The 25,189-nt window shown below is 33.2% G+C and overlaps 2 protein-coding genes and 2 long non-coding RNA genes across 6 annotated transcripts; 1 reads left to right on the top strand and 3 right to left on the bottom strand.

Annotated features, from left to right (window-relative positions):
- Positions 1-800: 800 nt before the first annotated feature.
- LOC112755410 (uncharacterized) lies at positions 801-8,886 on the top strand. Of its 3 annotated transcripts, none has more exons than XR_011873697.1 (11): positions 801-964; positions 1,064-1,117; positions 1,206-1,343; positions 3,655-4,001; positions 4,095-4,342; positions 4,481-4,565; positions 4,641-4,748; positions 4,826-5,125; positions 5,369-5,492; positions 8,418-8,459; positions 8,538-8,886. XR_011873697.1 is itself a non-coding variant. In XM_025803490.3 (8 exons), the coding sequence occupies exons 4-7, from the start codon at positions 3,948-3,950 to the stop codon at positions 4,740-4,742; spliced, it is 489 nt and encodes a 162-aa protein (XP_025659275.1). In that variant the 5' UTR covers positions 801-964; positions 1,064-1,117; positions 1,206-1,343; positions 3,655-3,947; the 3' UTR covers positions 4,743-4,748; positions 4,826-5,286. The 3 variants fall into 3 exon arrangements, 1 of the variants encoding a protein (XP_025659275.1); XR_011873698.1 differs by having other exon boundaries at positions 4,988-5,125; XM_025803490.3 differs by lacking the exons at positions 5,369-5,492; positions 8,418-8,459; positions 8,538-8,886 and having other exon boundaries at positions 4,826-5,286.
- Positions 5,826-8,199, bottom strand: LOC140180396 (uncharacterized). Its single transcript, XR_011874610.1, has 4 exons — positions 8,028-8,199; positions 7,882-7,936; positions 7,665-7,793; positions 5,826-6,130 (listed from the first exon to the last, which is right to left on the bottom strand). It is a non-coding gene; the product is annotated as an uncharacterized lncRNA (long non-coding RNA).
- A 1,533-nt stretch (positions 8,887-10,419) lies between the features above and the next one.
- Positions 10,420-20,843, bottom strand: LOC112755412 (long chain acyl-CoA synthetase 5). The gene is made up of 13 exons (XM_072221365.1): positions 20,786-20,843; positions 19,930-20,019; positions 19,679-19,735; positions 19,547-19,595; positions 19,224-19,300; positions 19,078-19,117; positions 18,898-18,992; positions 18,062-18,693; positions 16,831-17,656; positions 14,689-14,786; positions 13,165-13,249; positions 10,840-13,057; positions 10,420-10,769 (listed from the first exon to the last, which is right to left on the bottom strand). The coding sequence occupies exons 3-8, from the start codon at positions 19,730-19,732 to the stop codon at positions 18,466-18,468; spliced, it is 543 nt and encodes a 180-aa protein (XP_072077466.1). The 5' UTR covers positions 19,733-19,735; positions 19,930-20,019; positions 20,786-20,843; the 3' UTR covers positions 10,420-10,769; positions 10,840-13,057; positions 13,165-13,249; positions 14,689-14,786; positions 16,831-17,656; positions 18,062-18,465.
- A 36-nt stretch (positions 20,844-20,879) lies between these two features.
- LOC140180397 (uncharacterized) lies at positions 20,880-21,783 on the bottom strand. Its single transcript, XR_011874611.1, has 3 exons — positions 21,524-21,783; positions 21,304-21,397; positions 20,880-21,207 (listed from the first exon to the last, which is right to left on the bottom strand). It is a non-coding gene; the product is annotated as an uncharacterized lncRNA (long non-coding RNA).
- Positions 21,784-25,189: the final 3,406 nt, after the last annotated feature.

Genomic DNA, 25,189 nt, shown 5'->3' on the forward strand with positions numbered 1-25,189 from the left:
CATAACATATATATAATTAAAATCAATGGTTAAAAATTATTGAAATACCGTTGTATTGTTATATTTAAAAGTTTTTTGATATTAAATAGAATAATTATTTAATTATATTTCTATAGAATTTTATTTTATATTGAATAGCTTCAAATTTTAATTTCTTTTTGAATAAATTAATAACAACGTAATGCAGTGAATAACTGTTTACATATAATTTCATTTTAATTTTTGATTCTGTTACCCACTTATGTGAACGTTGTGGATCTTTTGAAATAACAGATAATAGACTTGTTGTAACTGCCATGTATTCTATGCTTTGACCGCGTCATGCGCTTCGTGTAACTATTAGGTGCTCTTAGTGGGCAGCATCATAACTTTGCATACATAAGAATCTCTGAACCGTGAAAAATATTTTCATTCCCGCTTAAGAATGGAAATTGACAATAATACCTCCAAGTGTGTTGATAAAAGTATCAATGAAAACCAATCTGGTCAAGTTGAAATCCTCCACTCCAACAGTGTTGTTGATGGTATAGTTGCCTCTTTGAAGGTGCGATGTGTAAACACCGCTAAAATCGGTAAATTATTAGCTAATAAATTAAATCTTTATTAGGAAAGCTAAAAATGCAAAACTAATATCAAAATAGGATAGAGCTCGTCGAAACGAGAATTTTGATACCAATTTTAAAGAATTTGGCCCGAGATTGGACCAAACGGGCCGAACCGGTTGAACCGGATCCAAAATGGGCCCAAGGCCCAACCCAACTCAGCATAAAACACTTAAAAGAACCCCTCTCTCCTCTCTTAATCATCAAAAACGCTGAATGCAGCCATGGGAGGGGAGAAGAAGAAGCAAACCCTAACCTCATCTTCAAACCTTGATAACTTTTGATCTGGAGCACCGATTGACGAGCCATTTGCGGCCACGCGTCGGGCTCGTCGAGCTCTTCAATTCTATTTAAACAAAACAGTAAGTGAATTGCTTTTTTCTAGCTCCATTTCTGCTGGTATATGATTTTCGGGTTTAAGGTTTGAGAAACTCAATTCCTTGATGATTTTCATGTTTTAGGGGTCCACTAGACTTGATTTCTTGTGGGTATTGCCCAAGGATCAGTGGATAAAGGTAAGAGATCTCAAACCCTAATAAAATTTCTGAATTTAGGAATTTGGGTATTGAGTTGTTATGTTTGGATGTGTTAATTGTGGTTTAGGTAGTGTGTATGTGAATGTTGATGCTTGTTGGAGGCTTGTTGGTGATCAAGCTTGGTTTGGGGCTGTTTGATTGAGCTTGGAGGGGCTGTAATTTTGAGTTGTGAGGCTGCCTTGGGTGAACTAAGTGATCGGCCAAGGTATGGTTTAAGTTTCGTACGTTTAATATTTACGGTGGTGTGAAAACTTAGGTTAGAGGAACCATAGGATAAGTTGAACTGTTAATTGCATTTAATGAGTAGTTTGTAATGTTGTTGGAGTAAATTGTTGATGAACATAGATTAGAATTATGAGGTATTGAGGTTATTAATTTCATGCTTTTGGACTTGCTTATAATGGGTTGTATTGACGTTGATATTGATGAATTATGGTTGGTGATTGTTAATAAATGGTTGTTATGTCAAGTTGATGGATTAACATGTATGAAGAGTTGAATTATGTTAATGGCATTTAATTGATATATGTTGATGGAAGGTTGATAAATATATGATGAGAATTGGTATAGGTGAAGAATTGATGTGAACAAAGGAAAGGTTATTGATGTATGAGGTAAAAGTGGATAATTTTTTATGTTCTAGGTTGGTTGAGTTGATTAAAGCTTATATTAGTAATGGTTGTTGATGAATTGAGTTGATATGGTTTTACAATGCAAGTTTTAAATGGTAAGAAACTTAAGTTGGATAAAAAGAGGTTTTGTTGAAAGTGGTTAAAACCAAATTTTGATGAACTTTGGATGTCCATAATATTCTCCTCAAATTTTAGATTGGATTGTGGTTTGTTGCAAATAAAAGATAGTTTCAAGAGCTTTTGATTGATACCAACTTTGTGGAAAATGGAATTTTGTGGAGAAAGTTATGGACATTGCAAGTTTAGTGTTTAAATCTGAGTTCAGGGTGACCAAACCGGTTTTGACTGTTTTTAAACCAATTTTTCACTACTAAACCTCCATTTTCTTCCCTTTAAGGCTTAAAGTATGGTTCTAGGTCCAGTAGATAAAAGAAGCTAGGAAAACAAGATAACTTGAAGGTGAAGAAAGTTGTAAATAGTGGCTTTATGAAGAAAATAAGGATGTTAATGAAGTTTAATGTTAAGGTTTGATACTTGATGATGTATTGATGATAATTGCCATGGCTTATGAATAATGATATCTGAGATAAGAGTTTCCCTGGGTAAGAACCGTGGCTCGCCACCAAGTGTTCCAAGTTGAATCTCGATACTCTGTTGACCCTACGTCGTAAGGGTGACCGGGCACGTATAAATTCCCGGGTATGGATAGCCCCCATTGAGTGATTATATGATGATTAAATGTGAACTCTATGCATAGACTCTTGAGGATGCACGACGGGGGACAGTCTAAGGTTTTCGGACTTGTCGGGTTGGTTGGATAACCGACAGATGGGCCCCATCAGCCATAGAACAGGCATGCATCATATGCATTTGTTTGTATTGATTGCTATGCATTTCCTGGGTATGCCTAATTGATATATATTACCTACTATTTGTTATACTTGCTATTTGTACTATTTGATCATTACTTGTGCGTGAACTTGTTTGGTTGCTTGTTTCTGTTGCATTTTGAATGATGAAAGGATGGAGGAAATGGAGGAAATGGTTTGGTGTTAGGTTAAGTTTGAACTTGAGTAAGTTAGGCAGATTTAGAATACCTACCCATGTTTATGGCTTCTGTTTAGTACTTAAGTTGGATAATTGAATAACGGAGTTCTAGGATTGCTTATGGCATTCTCAGGACCGTATTTCTTATGCGCGTGGCACTTTTACCATGCTGAGAACCTCCGGTTCTCATTCCATATTGTATTGTTGCTTTTCAGATGCAGGTCGAGAGGCTCCTCGCTAGACGTCTGGATCTTGGGAAGCGAAGTAGTCCTTGGGTGTATTTTGATTTTTGGTTGTATATATGTATATATTTGTTTAGCTCACTCTCCAAGTAACTTATGTATGCTGCTCCTCTTAGAGGATTAGGGAGAGATAGGAGTTTACTTTGATTATTTGGGGATACTTAAGTATGTTTATATGTATATATATATATATATATATATATATATATATCCTCCGGCCAGCCTTAGCTTCGCAGGCTGAGTCAGGGGCTAGTTATGCTGTTACCTTAGCTTTCCTTTATTCTTCTGCTTATCTTTATCATGTTCCTATTAGGTTTCTTAGCACGCAAGTAATCCTATTCCTTGAGCGTTGCGCTTTTTATTTTGCGATTTTTGTTTACCCGTTTTGTTTCAAGGCTCCTAGTATATTATTTCTTTCAGTATTATATGTATATCTTTACTGTTTAGAGGTCTGTAATACCACACTACCTCTGTTCTACGACTTAAGCGTAAAACACTGTGTAGTAGGGTGTTACACGATGTGTTTCAATCTAAGTGTATCTGTTATGCACGATTGCAACTAAATTTTCTTTAATATTAATATTCTGTTTTACAGGATTTGCACATTAAAATAACCGACCTGGAGAGATTGTACAACAGTATGAAGGGAGAGATGGCCATTCTTCAAGTTGCAGTATTGGACCTTGGAGACTGCCCAACAGCTCCTGATCAAATGCCACAACGACATGTTCCAGCTGACGGGTCAAAGGGAAGGAAGTACCTGAGAAAGACTATGCAAACATAGAAGAAGATACTGATGTCATTCTTGGTGGAATCGAGCCTGAGAATACTAGTACTCCGCTGAATGGAAAATCTCAAAAGATAACTATTATCAACCTGGACGAAGAAATGATAGAACAATCAGGAAATGTGAATTATACTCGCACCTATCTTCGTGAAAAGGTATATCCTTATATTAGGTATTTGTTTTCATTTGCAGCATTCGTATACTTTAGTTATTATTTTTTTAGTTATTTTTTTATATAATTCGTGTAGGCAAAAAAAGCATCCAAAGCTGCTTTGAACTCGTCACCCAAATGTCACAACTCAAGTGAAAATGTCTGTTCTGGGCGAAAGAGGGGCAGACCAAAAGGATCTAATGGACCTAGAATATTATCAGCTGAAGTTGGTTGTGTACTCTCAGTTGAATTGAAGTCTAAATTTCGTCCAACTAAGGAAATGCAGTTGACACTACAAGAATGTCAAATGTCACTTTATGTATTTGGCCACGACCTATACGAAGGGTAAAAACATTCAGTTAGTTACTTAACAAAAATAAAACATAGATATAAATAAGTTAATTATTGATGTCGAATATTTATTTCTTTGTCTTTTGTATTTGTAAGTTTTTATACAACTACAACTTTGTTGTATCTACACAGGGAAACTCTGTTCAAAAATAAAAATACTGAGATGAGTCGAGCAGATTTTCAGTGTCTCATTCTTGGCAATGAAGTACACTCTAATGTAAGTAAATACGGTAACTTTTATTAGATTCGTGAAAAATATGCTTTAGTTATTTACATGTTTATTTTCATGTAGATTTTAATGTTGGCTGCCCTTAAAACAACAATGACACAATGTATTGATGATGCCTTTGAAGATATGTCCAACAAAATAACAACTTGGTCTCTACCACCATAATTTGGGGTAAGAAATTTCAGTAACTGACCCTCAGAAAATATATAGTCCCACTGAAACTAACGATTTATAATCTCAAAAATTAGGTTGATGCCCTTAACCTAGATATGCTACGTCAAGAGGTGTATGAAAAGTACAAAAATATCTAGATGCCGAAGTCTTCTACGTTAAAATATGTATTTTATTCTCACTCACTCTCTATTTGGATTTTTTTTTTACTCTAATTGTCCATGAATATATCTACACAGATATATGTTCCACTCATTGACGACATTTTTCACTGGTTCTTGATGGTAATATCTATTGACGAGGGAAAGGTGTACAAACTTGATTCATATCCAAACCCAAAGCGAGATATTTCCAAAAAATTCGTCATGAGATGAACGGTGATATATTTAATCTTCTTGGTGTATTTTTAGTTGTTGATAGTAGAGTAAACTATATATTTTCTAATATCACTTATTATTGCTTAGTAGTTCATATAATGCTATTATAAATGTATTATGTGTAATAGAAAATAATTTTTTAAACACAGTTTTTTATTTAATTTTAAATTTTTTCTGTAAACGTTATTTAAAGTTCATTCATCATTAATATGTTTTTGTAATTCATTTTGTTTTGAGCCATAGCTCGGTCTATTAGATTTCATTTTCTCTGGTCCGTACTCCAGCACTAATATATTAGACAAAAAAGCATTCCAATGGACAATTGGCCTCTCTGTAATGCTCGTGGCATCCCTGATTGCAACACAAGGTATACAGCCTATTTTATTGTGATATGCTTGTTAACTAGATCATGAATAGTAATTATCCTAATTATTTAAATGACTTGTATTTTATAGTGATAACTCCGCTGTTTGGTTGCTTGAGTGGATGGTGTAACACCCTACCACACAAAGCTTTATGCTTAAGTCGTAAAACAGAAGTGATGTGATATTACGACCTCTAAAATAAAATGAGTTTATATAGTAACAGAAGAATTATAATATGCTAGGAGCCTTGAAGAATAGAGGGAACAAAAATCGCAAAATAAAAGCACAACGCTCAAGGAACGAGTTGACTTGCATGCTAAGAAAACCATAACTACTAAACATAAGATGACAGAAGTAGGAATAGAGTGCCAAAGATACAAAATAACAAGTTTCTGACTCAGTCTGCAAAGTCAAGACTGGCCGGAGAATATTTACATATATATACATACATATCCAAAACCCAAAAGTACATATACACAATCCTACCTCTCCATAAACCTCTAAGAGGATCAAAAGAACAAGTTATGCGGAGAGAAAGCCAAGTACATATATATATATACATCATAGCATAACAAAATAACCCTGTAATCACTCTACTTCAAGAGTCTAGACGCCTAACGAGATGCCTCTCGACCTGCATCTGAAAAACAACAACATAGTATGGAATGAGAACCGGAGGTTCTCAGTATGGTAAAGGTGCCACACACATAATATATAAGGTCCTGGGAATGCCAGAGGCAATCCTAGAACGCCGACACTCAGATTATAGAGCTTAAAGTATTAAACAGAAGCCATAAAAGGTGGTTTTCTAAAAATATTTAAACCTAACTTAACTTAACCTTAAATCTAAGTCTCATACTGCCATTCTTCCATACCTCCAACTCCTTCATGCATTTTCACAGACAAATAGACAGATAAAGGCAAGCACAAGAAGGTTACAGTTATTACAGGTAACAACTACACATTTAGCATGGCAAGTACATATAGGCACACCCAATTAAGGCACAAGCAAGTAATTCAAGTAATATGCATATGATGCATGCCTGTCCTATGGCTGATGAGGCTCATCTGTCGGTTATCCAGCCAACCTGACAAGTCTGAATTGTCCTTAGACTGTCCTCCGACGTGCATCCCCAAGAGTCTATGCATAGCTTTATCTCAAATAATCAATATTACTCAATGGGGGTAACATTCCCGGGAATTTATATAGTGCCCGGTCACACTTACGTCGTAGGGTCAACAGAATATCGAGTTTTCAACCTGGTACACGTGGTGGCAAGCCACGACACTTAATCCAGGGAATCTCGTATCTCAGATCATTCAAATTCATAAGCCATATAAATAATTCAATTATAATTCATCAACATCCACATCATTCTCAATCGCATCTCATTCATCATCATACATCAATCATATTCAATCCTTATCCTTCATTATCACACCTCCCATTCTGTCCATCAATAGTTCTAATTCAAAATATAATTCATTCTTTTCTAAATGAATCAAACTTAAAACATACTCATTTTCTTAATAACTCAAAATCAAACCATATAACCTTTGAATCTAAATCTTTTTAAATAATCATATAAACAAAATCTCTAATCTTTATAAAATTTCGGCAGCATCTCCTCTAAAACTCGGACTTTGCCACCTTTTTCGGGTCCAAACCTGCATTCTTTTCAATTCAACATACCCTTTCTCGTCATCATAACAATCACCACAATAAATCTACCTCAGATCAACAATTATACTCATACAATATTTAAATCCAACAACCAAAATTCAACTAAGAATCATAGTTCACAAATCCTAGGCTTTTAACACAAAATACCTCATTTTTCATTAGAAATTTCCATTCCAATTATTTTCAAACCTATTACCACCAATCCAAATTGCCAACAATAATCCTCAACAAGCTCCTTATCTTTTCAACAATCATCATTCAACCAAACCAAAATATAGCCATATAATCAACAATTCAATCACATATCCTTTCAAAGATCCAACTAGCAACCAATATCATCTTACAAACAAATCACCAAACCAAACCAAGCATATTCATCAACCCATTACTAAACATTAAATATACACCTGCATTTCAACTTATCCTATGGTTATCTAGCCTAAGTTTTCATAGATAATTATATATTAAATGCAAGAAACCTAAACCATACCTTAGCCGATTCCCAAGTATTATTCCAAGACAATTTTCCTAAAAGAACACAGCCCTCAAAACCTCAACTAATCCGCTTCCTCCAAGTTCCAGTATTCACAATTTCAAGCTCCAATTATTTATTCATAACCTAATACACATTCATAACACAGATATATCCAATTTAATACTCAAAACTCAAATTCAATGAAAATAAAATAGAATTATCGTATCCTCACCTTACCCAAGCTTCACATAAGCAAGAGTGAACGTTTTCCTCAAGCTAATTGGATCCTAAAACATCAGAAATCAAAGAAATTCAACCTTCCCATTAAAAATTTGAAAATTGAGGGAAAAGAGGGCTGAGAGTGATTAAATAAGTTACTAGTAAAATTGTTCCGATAGAAATGTAGAGTTCGACGCGGTGAACACGTGGCCGCAAACGGTGCGGCGATTGGAGCTCAGACGAAAAAGTTACGGGAGTTGGAAATTCACCGTAAGGGTTGGGGAGTGTTTTCGTTCTTCTCCTCCCTGGGAAGCTGAACGTTGCTGAAATGAGGGAGAAAGCAATGCTTGGGTTCATTTAATAGGTCGGTCCGGTTCAACCGGTTTGGCCCATTTGGTCTAATCTTGGACCGATTTCTTCGAAATTAGTGTTAAAATTCTTGTTTCGATGAGCTCTATCCTAATTTGATATAATATTCACATTTCTAATTCTCCTTATTAAAAACTAATTTATTGACTAATTATCTACTAATTTAACCGGGGTTTACAGATGGTAATGGAGGACATGTTTCAACCCAATCTCACTGCTAGGGTAAGTTAACAAATTTCTACCTTGTGTACTTTTTGTTTCTTTTGACATACTAATTAATTTAACTTCTACTTTTTGTAGCCTCCTGATTCCAAAATTCGAATGCTTGCGGCATGTGCAACTTTAAATGGGACTCACAATGAATATAATGACATGGTCAGACATCGTTCTACAACTAGGTGGAAAGCATTGGTTGGCAATTAGATGATCACGCTGTTTATTATTAGGAAAAGATAGAATGCATTTGATTTGATTGTTTGGTATTTATGTTATTTGTTATGGGACCTATTTGTTAGATCAATTACTTTTTTTATTTAGCTTTTATACGTACTCCTTAATATTTAGGATTTTTTAGTTACACAGCTTTTATATAGCATATTATTTTGTCGTTGAAATTCAATTATGTACTTCCCAATTCTATCTTACTCAAATTTATTTTCTTTTTTCTTTTCCAAATGTAATATACTAGTAGATAAAATAATCTGTAGCTATATGGCGGTAAAATAATATATATATATATATATATATATATATATATATATATATATATATATATATATACATATTCTCATTACAAAAGGTTGTGTTTTAGTAAACCAATTATTTTTTCATTTAGCAAGTATGTTGTTTAGAAAACGGAAAGATAATTTAAATAGTAATTTTGGAATGTTGATTATGTCATTTGTGAATAAATTTGTGATTATTACAAGATTTATCTATTATAGTAAACTTAGAATATTCATAGATTTAAAATTTATTTGGGTGAGTTTATATAAAAAATTAATTATCTTTCAAATAAAAAATATTTTTATTCATTAATTATATGTAAATACAATAATATAAAAATATTTTTTATTTATTATTATGTGAAAAATATTTTTTAAAATAAAGTAATTTTAAATTGTGTAATTTTTTAGATGAATAACAGAAGAAAAACACAAAAATTTTGTTAAAAGGCACAAAAAAATTTTGGTTCATTCCATAATACATAAATTATTTTTAATTATGCAGATTGTTTAGTTGAATAATACCAAAAAAAACCATACATTTTAATAAAAATACAAAATAATTAATTAAAAAAATAAAAAATTAATTGAATAATACAAAAATATAATTTAAGTAACACAAATTATAATCATAAGTTTTTAATTCAAGTACGTATGATATAAGACATTGTATAAGATATATTTTGCATTATATTAAAGAATTAATATGACAACTACGATATTTTTTAGGAAGAGCGGATAAAAGCAACAAAATATTTAATTATTATATTTACTGAAAATAATTAAATTTTTTTTATACTATGTAAGTATATGTGATTTCAGATTTAATTCAATAACATAGAATTTAGAAAAGATATTCTCGTCCCAATGCGTGTATTCTATAAGTGATTGTCGTTACAATTTAAATTTTGTACATTTCTATAAAACTATTATTAAATTTAATTATAAAATATATCAAAATTAAAAATAATTTGTATTGGACTTAAATTAAATTTTAGGTTTAACTTTCAAAATTTATTTAATCTAATTCAAATAAATTATTTTTTGTTTTTATAATTAAATTTATATCTCACTTATAATATATTCTTGTTTTATGAAGTAATCTTACTAAATTTTTTAAAAAATTAAAAAAATATAAAAATAAAAAGATAGATAAATATTATTTAAGAAAATATTTTTTATAAATTATATATATCTTAGATATAATGCTAGAAAGTTTATTATAATTATATTTTAGGTACAATGCACTCAATTTATACATGGGCTTTTAATTATAGCATTTTAATAGTTGGCTATTTTTGTTGTTTAGATTTTTTTATCTGTAACATTGAATATTGAAAATAAATATTATAAAAATTGAGTGCCTTAGTGTATTTTACATCGTAGTTCAGATTAGTTATAAATTTTCTTACTAAAAACAATAGCTATTGCCTATGGGTATGATATTAAAACTCAAATTCAACTTAAAAAAAATATATAACGTATAAACTAAAGAAAGGTGAACAAACGGTGGTAGTACAATTCTGTTATTTGTTTAGTATAATTGTCTCTCATTTCTACCTTAATAAAATAACAAACCCGTTATATACATTGCAAAAAAGCTAATTAACATTTTCTCTTTCTTATATCATTCCCCTAGCAGACACAACACCCATCAATAATTTTGTGACTCGAATGGAATATCGGTATATTTGCATCTGTACCGTATAATTCACCTTTTAAAATCCATATTCATCTTTCATCTAAGGCTAGCCAGTAATAGCTAATGATACTTGCCTTTCTGATTACCAATGGTCACATCAAAATCCTACAAGAACAAAAAAAACTAAAATTAGACAACCATGTAATTAATAAGAAGCAATATCTTAAATACTCACCATTTCTTCGATCCCCTCCTCATTGGTTTGACTAGACCAATTGTCATCATCTTCGGGACCTCCTCCATCTCCACTTTTTATTTGATTATGGTCATCTCCACGGCGACAATTTCACCGATTGTGTCCTATACTATTACATCTGCTGCACCAAATCCTTCGCTTTTTCTTTTTGTTCCCAGCTTCTTTTGAAGTAGCATCCATCCATGTTTTGAATTTCTCACCCGCACTTTTAGAACCTCCCTCTCTATTCTTTTCATGTTTGGCAAATAATTCAGCCTTTTTGTTTCTGACCCACTCCATAACATCCTTAAAATCACCTAAATCTCCGCAAGCAGCAAATGGCAAGCCCTCCAGCTCATCATTCATAGCAGCAATCCTACTCTCATAACTTCCATCTCCAACTAATGATCCATGCTGCTCCAACCTTATAGGAGCCTCTTTTGCTTTCATGGTCCACCGCTTCAATATCAGTGACTCAGGTAATTCTGTAATTTGAAGATATATCAACAGACGAATGATATGAACACATGGAATGCCAAATGATTCCATTCATTGACATGAACACCTAAACTCACTGCTACCAGGCCAATAAGATACAACCCATTTTCATGTTAACTCACAATATTTTCGTACATCATAGTTCACACTACATGAAGTCTCTCGCCAATCAACTATTATCACACTTGACGCTTTCAACAATAATGATCAAAACAAGTAGAACACCTCCCTTGTATAAATACTTGCTCCTGATCGCTCCAATGCTTGCACCTGTGTTTGCATTATCGGACACCCGTATGAGGTGTAATAGTCAGCCTCAGCCTCATTATTCCGCAACAAACCCATCCACCGGCGGAAGTGATGGAGGAATTCCTTAATGCTATAGCCAGATTTTACAAACCTAGCAACTTACGAATGTAGTGCCTCACACCTCGATGTAGTTCTCAACCTGGCAAAGAACTTGCCTCTCATATGTGCTGTAGCCCACATATCTTTAATCCCATAAGTGGTCTCAACCCACTCCATGTCCTTAACCCCAAAAATATTAACCATTGATGCCCACCTCTCCTCAAACTCATCAATCTCATAATTGCCAAGCATGCATTTCCTGAATTGTTGGGTAAACTTGGGGTTGGAGACATTGGCTGTGGCATTTCTTAACAAATGCCATCCGCATAACCTATGGTGTGCATCTGGAAAGACCTTTTCAATTGCAAGCTTCATAGCCTTGGCACCATCAGTTATCACAGCATTTGGTCGTTTACCATTCATTGCTTCCACGAATCTCTGTAACAGCCATATGTAAGTTCCTTCTCCTTCATCAGCCACAATTGCACTGCCAAAAACTATTGTTTGAAGGTGATGGTTCACTCCTGAGAAAACTACCAGTGGAAACTTGTACTTGTTTTTCTTGTAAGTTGCATCAATGGCCATAACATCACCAAATACTTCAAAGTCAACACGGCTCTTCCTGTCCATCCAGATTAGGTGCCGAAACACACCATTGTTTATCCACCTCGTAGCTCCAGTAAAACTTTGGATCTAATTTCTTCCGCTTCTTTAGGTACTTCAATGTTTCGGTCACATCACTTTCCATCAATTGCCTTTGCTTTTCTATTTGGTTGTACATGTCTTTTCTTCGAAATCTAACATTCTCAAAACCACCAGATTGCTCGGCAAAATGCATATAGATTTGGGTTGTGGAAATTCCAGCATCTCTCATGTCGTTCATTCTTTGAATTTCTTGATCAGTCATTCTCCATTGCGATCTCAACATCCGGCTCAAAGTTGGGGGTACTAACTCATGATTATGTTCATTTTGAAATAATGTTGTATACCAACAGTCCCTGCCAACATCTATGTGAACTCACATTTGTGCTACACACCCACACCTAGTCTCTGGCTTTGGAGCTCTCTTCCTATTTGTTTCATCAACCCCTCTGAAAATACGATATCTTTGTCTCGAACACACAAATATTTGCCAGAGTATGCGCTTATCAATCTCACTTTGCCCAACCTTTAACTTCCTAATTGAAAATCCATTGACCTTCCCAAATGCATTGTAAAAGGCATAGGCAACATCAAGGTCTGAAAATACATACTTCTTAGCAGCATCAACGCTCAAACCTACGAATTTAACCCGACCGATACTTCCTGTACTATTCAGTAACAGGTCTTCAACATCATTGCCATCACTATCAACTAACAATTCGTCCATTTCCTGAAAGACATTAAACAACAATAGACCTCAACGTTCTAAATATACTTTCAAACAATAATAGAGCTTAACATCTTAAGTGTTGGAATAATCCAGCTAAAAAGATGTACCTTAGCTGAAACATTCCCTATTTGGCTATGCGATGACTCTCCGATCAAATCAACCATTTTTGTCGAATGCTATATTTACTGCATACTATTACAATAAAATAAAACAAAAAATATTTATATTTATGAAATGACACAAGTACAAAATATTTGACATATTCACAACTATGAAAGTAAGTACCATATAACAAAAATAGGCACAAGACACCACGAAATGAAGTCCAAAATTCTCTTCTTCAAAATACAATAATAATAAAATATAAAACAATTACAAATAAATCACAAGGATATATCACAAATAATAAATTTTTACCAACACAACATTCGCACTTCCAAAGTACAACAACCAAATCACGCAAACAGCATAATAACAAAACATAAAAATAGCACTCATGAATCAATATTACTATAAAATATATTTCCGTATTGCTTTTCGTTACTCCTAGCACTCTACTAGAGAAATGAATGCTACTCCACTTTCATATTGTTACTAGCTTCTTGCAATGAATGAAAATCATAATAAAATTATTATTCTGGTAAATATTTTGAAAATAGAGGCTTTGTGTTATTCAATATTATTAATATTGTATATTTCAAGTTTAAAATACTATTATAATGAAATGACTTGAAAAAAGATAAAGAAAAAAAAAGTAACATAGCACAAGTTCTTGAACTCTAGACCAAAATATGACTCGAAACAATACAATATGACTACATAAAAAAACTAACTAGTTTTTATTCTTCAAATTTTGCATGTAAAGTAGATAACCGACAATAAATTTAGCAATGTCGCGGAACTAAAGACGTGGCGAAACAAAAGTCTTCCTTAATGAGAAAAATTTTAAATGCCACAAGAATCAAACATAAAGAGTAAAAAGAATAAAAAATGTCATGAAAATGAAAAATTTGTAACAAAAATGCTAGAAAGATTCAAGTTTAACACAAGAGGTATTAGTTTATTAAATAGATAAAGAAAGAAGAGCTCCTAGCATCACAATTCTACAAAATTGTTGACTATACATTATAGCAGAGCTCCTACCATCACAAGGGGTATTAATTTATTGTATCACTATATGGGTTCTCTTTTAATAGATTAGAAATTTGAGAATCACATGGCAAGAAAGCCGGGACACATTTCCACAAATTCGTAACAACTCAACAAACAGTAAATTGGACAAGCCCTCAATCTTAATTGTTCCTTTATGCCTATAGAAAAATTTTATAAAAATTATAAAAAAAAAATTAGAGTTGATAATCTAACATTAGCCTTATACCATTTTTGAGCAAGCAAAATACCAGTTTGAACACTCTCATATCAGAAGAAAATGAACCATTCAAAATTTCAGAATTATTAACTGATAGAGAAATAAGAGCTCCTATCAACACAATACTACAAAATTTCTCATTAAAAATTATAGATTATAGAAGAATCCCTAGCGTTACAATCATAGAATTGCTAGAGATATGGGTTTATGGTCTGATCAGAATTCTATTTTAAATACACTATATATTTGTAATAGTACGTACCAAAAAAATTGTGCGATGCTCTGCTACAAAGTTGCCACGACTCAAACAACAAATCTGAAAATCCCTCAATCTTCAATTGTCCGGTTAGTCCTTTGTGCCTGTAAAAACAATATATAAATTTTACAGAAATTATACAACTAAATTGAACTTGACAATCTAATGTTAACTTCATAAAAAAAATCTGAGCAACCATGAAACCAGTTTGAACAAGACATATTCATATTCTCATACCAAAAGAAAATCACAATTTAAAATTTCATGACTAAAAAATGATAAAGAAAAAAGAGCTCCTAGTATCACAATTCTACAAAATTGCTGATTATATATTATAGAAGATCTCCTTGCATCATAAGGGGTATTAGTTTATTGTATCACTATATGGGTTCTCTTTCAATGAATTAAAATTTGCGAATGCACAATACCAAGAAAGCTGGGACACGTTTTGCCACAAATTTGTAACAATTTAACAAACATTAAATCGGAGAAGCCCTTTGTTTCTTTAAGTTTATAGAGAAGTTGTATAAAATGTTAAGCCAAATTATAAAAACTGAATTAGACCTGACAATCTAACATTAACCTTATACAATTTTTGAACAAACAAAATACCTGTTTTAACACTCCCATATCACAAGAAAACCAACCATTCAAAGTATTATAATCATTAGTTGATAAAGAAAGAAGAGCTCCTGTATGTTTTACAGAAATTATAAACCACTTGTTTGAACTTGACAGTACTTCATAAAAAAAATTTAAACAACCAAAAAATAGTTTAAACAAGACATTCACACTCTCGTACCAAAAGAAATTCAACACTTAAAATTCCATAATCAATAAAAGCTAAAGAAAGAATAGCTCTTAACATCACATTACTAGAAATATCATCAACCAAATCTATATGATATTATCAAATTACAAACTCAAAAATTACATAGTAAAAAGAAATATCTAAATATTAAATGGTTGTAGACAAAATACACATTGATATTGTGGTTTTCCATTCACTACTTCCAGAGGAACATATTTTCAAGCTAAAAATTAGAACCTTGTGACTGAGTATCTTAGAACTAGGAAGATTAGGATTAGCAGCATCATTTGCTTATTACCAGCAAATTGCTTATTGAATAATACTATCACCTATAACCAAAATCAATAAGTCATTTACAATGTTAAAAACAGCAGCAACACAACCAGAAATCAAATAATCATCCATAAAACCATAATTGAAATCAATAAGGCAGCATCTTTTGAACTCTTAACTCTTTATATTTTATACTCCTCACTTATTTTAGTTAAGAGATTCTTTTTTATGATTGTCTCAAGTTCTATAAATATCCCAAATACTCTTCTAACCTAATCTAAAGTCATCAAAGACCTCAGAAGGTATCTAATAATCTGAAGTATATCAAATTACTTTTTAAAAGTATTTAAGATTAATATTTAAAATAACTCCTCTTCAGATAATGATATTTTATTCTTTAACCATAGAAATTGTTTTAAAGGGCCTTTTGAACTATATGCTAACATATTCTAATAATAAAAGTTTAAAAGACTTGATAAATATTTATAGTTCACTTGCTTCAAAAAAAATTTCTTATAGCACGATTCAACCTCATTCTTATACCACATATCCAAAAATCAACAACTGAAATCAATAAGGCAACACCAAACCACACTAACAGCAGCTCTCAAAGGATAAATCCAATAAAAAAAACTATTACCAACAGCACAACAGATTCAACATTAAATTAATTTAAATGCACTAAACATTCTTGAAGTTCATTTTACTTTCTGTTTAATGAGTCTAACCAGCAAAATTCTAAAAATATGAGCGTACTGAAAAGAAAACCCGAAAAGAGAAATCTTTTTTTGGGACTTTAGGTAATTAAAATTCAAAAATGTAGCAGATCAGATCAGACTTCATTCAAACTTTAAAATTTAAAGAGAAAAAAAACAGAATAAGCAGAAATCAGTGAAAATAGCAGAATAATTTCAAAAAATCCATAGCTAGCAATAATTTCAACAACACAAAATCAATTATTTGATTTACATTCACTAATTCACATTTAGAAATCAGTCAAATACTTAAATCACTAAACAGAGCACAAAAGGAATAACTGAAAAAGTGAAAGCAGTGCCACTAACCTTCGATGGACAGCAGGATGGCGAGTGGAGAGACTACGGCGAGCGTCGAGGGGCGAGGGGCTACACGACGGCGAGCTGCTCCAAGCCTCGAACAGAGAAGCCAACGAGGATGAGGACGACGTGCCGAGCTAGGAGACAGGGCCTGGGTTCGGGACAAGGGGAAGGACGGAGACGCGGAGGCGCCGACAACCTCGGACGGCGGCGGCAGAACCTTTGAAGAAGCTAGGGTTTAATTTTTGTTTGGGGATTTTTTGAGATCGTGAGAGTGAACAGGGGGAGACTTGGAGCACGACCACAACACAGCGAACGATGGCAGTTTCTCACTCCCTGCGACGGTGGCCCCTGAGCACAATGGACGGTGGCGGCTCTGTCTCTCCTTACGGCGGTGGAGGATGTTATAACAGGGTTGAGAGTTCTTTTTTTTTTTAACATTACAGGGTTGAGAGTTGAGAGAGGGGTTTAGTTTTTTTGTCTGTATTAAGTTGTTTGTTCAGCCCATAAGAATAAAAAAAATTAATAATAATAAATAAATTTAATTTACCTGATAACTTTTGATAGCAGGTTACTTTTCAAGGAGTGCTGCACTCTCTACTTTGTCTGGAGTGCACTAGCTTTCGCCAGACTCAAGACAAGATAAATAACTAAACTTAGATTTATATTCGTTTAAACTGCAATCTACTAATAATATAAAATATTCAGAGCAAAGTAAATAATCCTACTCATACTCATCTAAAAAATGATGTATTATGTTTGGGGGACCCGTCAAGATTGTGTTTCTTCTTGTTGCAAGGTATGGCCTCCAGTTGGTATCAGCCACAAATTTCACCTGAATCCATATATTAGAAATGATTAACTAAAGAATAAGTTTAATAGTAATAATAAATATGAGAAAAACGAATTAGGGTGAAAAATAAATTTTATATTATACTGTAAAATACTGGTTAAGTATCTTGCCTATGAACTGTGAAGGCCTGAATATATTAGAATCTAACAAGAAGGTATCTCTATAGGCAAATACTATAATTGTTGATTCAATAGAAGTAAAGAATCACACACTATTAATCACTCAATTCATTAGGAAACCATGTGTTATTATTATTTTTTATCACAAGTACAAGAACCAGTTTGCAGCAGTGTTAAAAGAGATAATTACAAATTTTGCTACAAATGTTTTACTGCACAACAACTACAAATATTCATCACAGCTAAATTAATCAAAGAATATTATTACCTTGAATCATTATGCTAAGGAAATAAAATTGTCTTTGACTGATTCTCCAGGTATAGCTCTTCCAAACTCAAAATAATATCACATCTACAAATACAAAATTATTACCAATATAGAAGTATAGAAGATTTGGATAGAATGGAGAAATCAAACCGGAATTCCTTTTTGTTATCACGTGTGTGCAAAATCTTTCCCTACATCGCCTGTAAGATTACTAGTACTTTCTTCCTTAGAATCATTACCCAGAATCACTTGACTTAGCTAAAAAACAGAACCACTTTTCAACAAAATTAGCAGAGCCATATATACTTTGAACATGTGAAAAGCATGCTTTGAACAAATAACATGTGAAGGGGGCCTAATCATAAGTTATATAAGAAGGAAGAACATACTCTATAACTCATAGTTCAGACATGCATCTTAATTTTCTTTTGCAATGGCTGAACCCAAGTAACCAAACCCTCTTCGACACGTGGATTTTGATTAGGGAACTCTCCTCTGGGATGCATTTCATTATGTGCATAAGGACTGACCCAAAGATTGGGCTTCAAAAAAGCCGCTCTTCTCAGAAACTTGGCCTCTGGACGAGCCAAGGGTAAACAATTTGAACCAGGTACTAATTTGTAACCTGTTAGCTGTCCAGTGCGGTTCACTGTCCGTTATTTTGTTATTCCTAATGAAAAATCTGCTTTTACTAATAATTTAGTACATATGCCGATACAACAATTTTTAGTATGATAGTAAAGTGCGCATGACAATAATAGTAAAAGAATGAACTTTGATTTAACTTGACAATTAATGGTAGAAAATGAGTAATAATGTGTGAAATGATGACCCACCACTTGTAAAAATTCATCCCATGAATAGCTTTTCACCCCAAAATTTTCAACTTGTTGCTTTTGTTCTGGAGTAAACTTTTCGAAGCTCACAAGTGCTACAAAAAAGAAATAAATGTGATTGCTTCTTTATAATACAGAGACATTTTAGGAAACCTGTGTAGAGAATCAGTGAAAACTTACTCTTGAGAAATTTCGATGCATTTGGAAATGTCTTCAATAGCTGAGAAGTTTCAGAAATAAATATATGAAAAGGATTGATCACAGTTAATAAAAAATCATGCTTTGTAAGAAGACATTGATGTAACAAATAATTTTAGTAGAAGAACCTCGGGTATCTTCTTTTCTTCTACAAAAGCAATTGAGATCTCTGCATGGCATATAATAAACTCCACTGCTCCAGCACCTGAGCATACACATACATATGAATGCTGATAAAAGTCAAACTTTGAAAAATAAAGATTAAGATGCTAATACAGAAGATATTCTTGGTATGAAAAGAACGTAGGAATAAAAGTTATAAACACCAAGGCTTCTGATATAGTACATCTATTATCAACGAGATTCTGTGTTCTTTAAACTTGGGACAATAAATTCAAACTTAAAAGGATCTTTTAAATGATTAGTCATGGTAAAGAAGTTAAGGACTCACCTAATGTATCATACAAAGGAACATAATAAAGTCCATGAGCATTACAGGCCTGTAGTTATGTTGCACTTAGTCAACAAGAAACATTGAGAGGATGATGAAACAAAATGTGAAAGCGAAGAAATGAAAATGAACCTCCATGCTTATTATCCACCCAGGGCAATTGGCACCATAGATACCGCATTTCATTCCCTGAAAATTGGCATCATATTGATTAATCTTAGACTGCAAGAGATGATTCTTCCCTAAGAAAAATAAAATAACTAAATGATCATTTCTAAGCTCTTCATGAAAAGATAGCAGCAGCATATACCATACAAGAGCATTGATCAAAACAAGTGGAAAAAAAGGTTTCCTTTTGTGGTAAATAGGCATAGGTGACTTACTTGCCCGTAACCACAACTGTGGATAGAGCTTCCAACTTTCTGTATCACCTCGTACACTTCTTTGTAAGTTTGCCACTTGTACTTGCCAGCCTATAAATAGTGACACAAAATTCACAACACAATGGCATCGGGAAAGTGAACCGCACTGGACAATATTCCAAGAATTTTGTTGATAAGTGTCATTACACAATAACAAGTTTGTATTAAAAACATGAAAATTTAATGTTTTCTAAATTCCAGTGCCATTTATTGAATACAAAACTTTGAAATAGGGACAAGATTCTTACTGTTGTTGTTGTTTTACAACGTCCTTTAAGTTCCTTTACAGTCAAGCTATATCCAACAACCTGTAAAACTTTTCTTTTCTATTTTTTTTCCTAACAGTTTTTGTCTATACTCATGTATTCATTACAATAAGCTCACGGTGTGTAAGAATAAAGTCAACAATAAGCTACAAATCCATTGCATTCAAATCTAGTCAACAATCATATACGACCTACTTATCATCATCACATCAAAAGGTTAAAAAAAATAGCAAACTCATCAACAAAAATTACCCACACACTCTAAATTAGCAAAGATGGTAAGTTTTGACTCATTTAACAAAAGCAAAAAATATAGAAAAGCATTGAGAAGTATACAAAAACATAACTAACTTGCTTAGTTTAATGTTAAAAATATAGCAAAACTGAAAAAGGAAAATATCTGGCTACATCTAAATATCATCTAATAATAATACACGCGTGCACACATAAATGGATTGATGGACTACTAATATAAGCTTATTACCCTTCAACATTCTGTTCCTCATAGTAGCTTTCAAAGGAGATACAGACTCTTAATCAAAACAACTTACTGAAGGTGCCTTGTTAACACTGCTTCCATGTGTCCAGTCACTTGAGCTGTGCAAGAATGATTAGCAAACTTTGTAAGAGACTAACAGAAAGAAATGATCAGTAAACTTTGTATATAACTCACATGTCCTTTATGAAGAAGCTTAAAGTGTCTCTAATGTCTCTAATAAAAAGCGTTGCAACACACTGAAGTTCTTTACAGATTTCTTCAGCATAAAACGAGGTTACATATAGTTGATTCGCACATTGAATCTAACTTAATAAAAAATTAGAGAACTAACACCGAAAATAGAGAAGAATCCTATAAATCCATGTCAGTCATGAAGAAAGAATACAAAATTGTAGGATAACACAGAAAAATGAACAAAAGTAGTGATAAAACCCGCAATGCCTTTCTTCCTTCATCAACTTTTGAATTGAAGACCTATATCATTGAGAAAAGTAGTGAATCATTTACAAATGCTGAGCAAATTTTTTAATGATGAAAAAAAATCAATTGAAGAACGAAAGAGAGAGTAACTGATTTTGATTGAGCACGGTCAATTGAAGGCAGCAGCAACAACGGCACAGAGAGATGAAGCGATTGATGAAATGTGATGAATTGATTATGCTAACTAGGTTTCAGTAATATTGATGCGATTGTCATTAACAAATGCAAATTCAGAATTTCATTATGAAAATAGTAGATACAAGAACTGTAAAAATAAATATAATAATCAGAGAGAATGAAAGGAACTTACATGAAGAGGATGGCGCGGCAGCGGGCTCGGCAGAGGAGGAGAAGAAGAAGAAGCTCTGCTCTCCGACAAAGGACGGCGGGTTTTCTCAGTCGTCGGAGAAGAAGAAGCTCTACTGATATGCTCTTTACCTCTCTCTGTGACGGTGACTCTGTCTCTGGTCTCTACTCTCTACTCTAAGGCGTTGGAGAAGAAGAAGAAGAAGAAGAAGCAGCTTCACTCTGAACTTTGATTATCTGGAGGTTTGTGGTTAATGTTTGGGAAATTTATTGAAACGAAGGACGCGGGTAATAAACGCGGGCATAACTTTTTGTTGATAAAAATCGACGGTTTAGTTAAAACAAAAATTAACATATTAACCGTATATTTTATATAATAAATTTATACCATCAATCGTATAAATTTATTGTCGGCAAAAATTGTCGATATTATAATTATTAAAATAGACAACTAATCCGTCAATTTTAAAGAAAAATAATTATCACCTATTATCTCGTCGGTAATGTGACGATAAGATGAAGGTGTTGAAAGTTGCTAAAATAATAGATAGCATTGTCGTCGATTTTAATATTTTATTTTTAATAATTTCTTTTTTTGTTTTAACGATGCCAAGCCGTCAAAAAATATCGACGGAATATTTGGCCGTCGATTTTTGGCGTCGATAATTACATTATTTCTTGTAGTGGAGCATGCGAGAAATGTTTTCAATATATATTAAAAGTTGGTTCCGAATATTGTTCATCGAACTGTATATTGAGTTCAAACAATCTGCAGCGGACCAAGATATTGAATTGGAAGATTATAATACTAATAGTAAGGAAGAGTTTAAAAGTAACTATGAGGTTGTTGATCCAGGTGTAGACGAAGATCAAGCTGACGACACTATGGAGGCAGATGTGGCAGATGTGGCAAATGCACTAGCAAACCAGCATTCATTTGAGGAGTCGACTTTCATGCGATCATTGGATTTGGAAGCCATGCATGCACGGAAGTTTTCTCAATATATAAATGCAAGTATGTAATAATTATAATTTATGATTTATACATAAATTTTGACGTTTGAGACAAATATTTAATAGTTATTTAAATAGGTAAAATATAGTGTATAATTACCTGTTTAATGTTCATTTATTAAGTATTTATATATGTTGAGGAATTTATTATTTCATATTTTTGCATGGTTATTAATTTATTAAATAGCATTTGATGACTTAATTTATTAATTTATTAATTTTTGAATGATTTATACTTGATTTACAAATCATAGATAGATTTTATTATTAAGATACGTATTTAAGAATTATTTATCAAAATATAAATTTCGTGGTGTGATTGCCGCTAGGGGTGTTCAAATCCAAACCGATCCAAATTAAATCGCTCCTCCAATCCAATTCAAATCGAAAACCGATTAAAACCGTACTAATTCGAATTTGATTGGATTCTATTTTTTGCAAACCGCTGGATCGGATCGAATTTCGGATCTACTTTTCATAACCGATCCAATCCAATCCAAACCGCACAATGTGCTATAATATTATTATTTTATTATTATATTTACAATTATACTTATAATATGTTCAACTTTTTATACATTTTTATATTATTCATGTATATATTATTATTATTTAATAAATATTTTATGTTTAAAATGTTATTTATTTATTTTAACTAATCTACAATTTTATTTCTATTATTATGTTATCGTTGGCTTTTTAAAATATTATTGAAACTTGTTATGTCATTGTTGATTATTTAAAATTTGATGTTGAGACATGTTATATGTATTTAATTTTTTTAATTTATAAAACCGCAAATCCAATCCAATCCAAACCACTTGAAACTGGATCAGATCGGATCAGAATTTTTTAAAAGCATCCAATCCAAACCGCACCGCAAACACCCTTAATTGCCGCAGAACTTGGTGAATTCACCGTGGAATGGAATTCAGTTCTAGGGAGGCAGTGATTAAAGCGATGAAAGATTATACCATCCATAGAGGTATAGATTATCAAGTGTATAAGTCAAAACCAATGACATTTTATGCTAAATATACCCAATACGGCACAGGTTGTGATTAGTTGATCAGAGTTAGCAAAATGTACAAGAAGTACTGTTAGAAGATAAGGAGGTACAATGGTAGTCACACCTGTACTAGGGCCACCATTTCTCAAGATCATTTGAAACTGGATTCCAACACAATTGCAGAAGCAATAAAGTCGTTGGTAGAAGTTGCCCCATATATAAAGGAAAAATTAGTGATTACGGAAGTACCGTCGAAGTTTAACTACACCATAAGTTATCGCAAAGCATGGTTAGTAAAGCAGAAGGCAGTGAAGTCAATTTTTAGAGGTTGGGAAGCTTTGTACGAAGCTTTGCCCATATGGTTTGAGGCCATGTGTTACAAGAAGCCATCAGTAGTCGTTCCTTTTGAAACAATGCCTACGTATCAGGGGGATGACTTGGTTCCTAATATCCGTGTACTACACAGAGTTTTCTAGAATTATTATCCTTGTATTAGAGCATTCAGATATTGCAAACCAGTAGTGCAGGTAGACAGGACTCATTTGTATGAAAAATATAAGGGTTATTTGTTGGTTGCAGTTTCACAGGATGACAATAACAACATCGTGCCTATTGCATTTGCAATAGTGGATGGAGAGACATCCGAGGTGTGGCACTTTTTTCTTAGTAATTTGCGACATGTGGTGACACGTGATGGTATGAGCCTTATCTTCGATCGGCACGAATCCATCAGGTCAGCTATTACTCGTAGTAACGGAGCTAGATTTCCTCCTAGAGCTTTCCACATGTTTTATATCAGGCACATAGAGTCCAACTTCTTGAATAAGTTGAAGGCTCCGTACTTGCAGAAACTTATCTTCAACATCAATAAATTTGCATAAAATGAAATTTGTTATTGTTATAATTACTGTTATAATGAATTTTGTTTATAGTTAGCCTTTTTTTATCACAGGATATTCGAGAACGGTTCGCGAGTACGAGATGTGTTATCAGCGATTACGCGAGTGGGGTGAGGATTATACCAACTGGTTGAACCGGATCCCACGTGAACAGTATACTTTGGCATTTGATGGTAGATACCGATGGGGTCATATGACCACCAATCTAGTGGAATGCATCAACTCAGTCTTGAAAGTGGCGCACAATCTTCCAGTCACTGCACTTGTTAAGGCAACACTTTACAAGCTTAATGAATTGTTCACCCTAAAAAAAGCCGAGATTGAGGCTCGTATTAATGCTGGACATGTGTTCTCTGAGCTAGTGACCTCCAAATTGCATGTGAATTAGCGGACATCGGGAAACATCCAAGTTACATACTTTGACGGACATAATGTGGCACTCGAAGCACGTGAGATGCCCAATGGTGTGGAGTATGCAATTGACCTACATCGACAACATTGTGACTGTGGTGAATTCCAGGTAAACCGGCTTCCGTGTCGACATGTATTTGCTTGTTGTGCAAATCAGTGGCTAGATTGGCAACTGTACGTTCATGATAATTACAAGATGGACCAAGTTTGAATAGTATACAGAGCTAGGTTGAGGCTACTAAGGAATCCCACAACATGGCTTGTTTATCATGGACCTCGATTCGTAGATAATTCGTTCCTCAGACGGATAGCCAAAGCTCGGCCAAGGATAACCCGT

This window comes from Arachis hypogaea, chromosome 16 (assembly GCF_003086295.3).
Source record: "Arachis hypogaea cultivar Tifrunner chromosome 16, arahy.Tifrunner.gnm2.J5K5, whole genome shotgun sequence".
Classification (NCBI taxonomy): domain Eukaryota; kingdom Viridiplantae; phylum Streptophyta; class Magnoliopsida; order Fabales; family Fabaceae; genus Arachis; species Arachis hypogaea.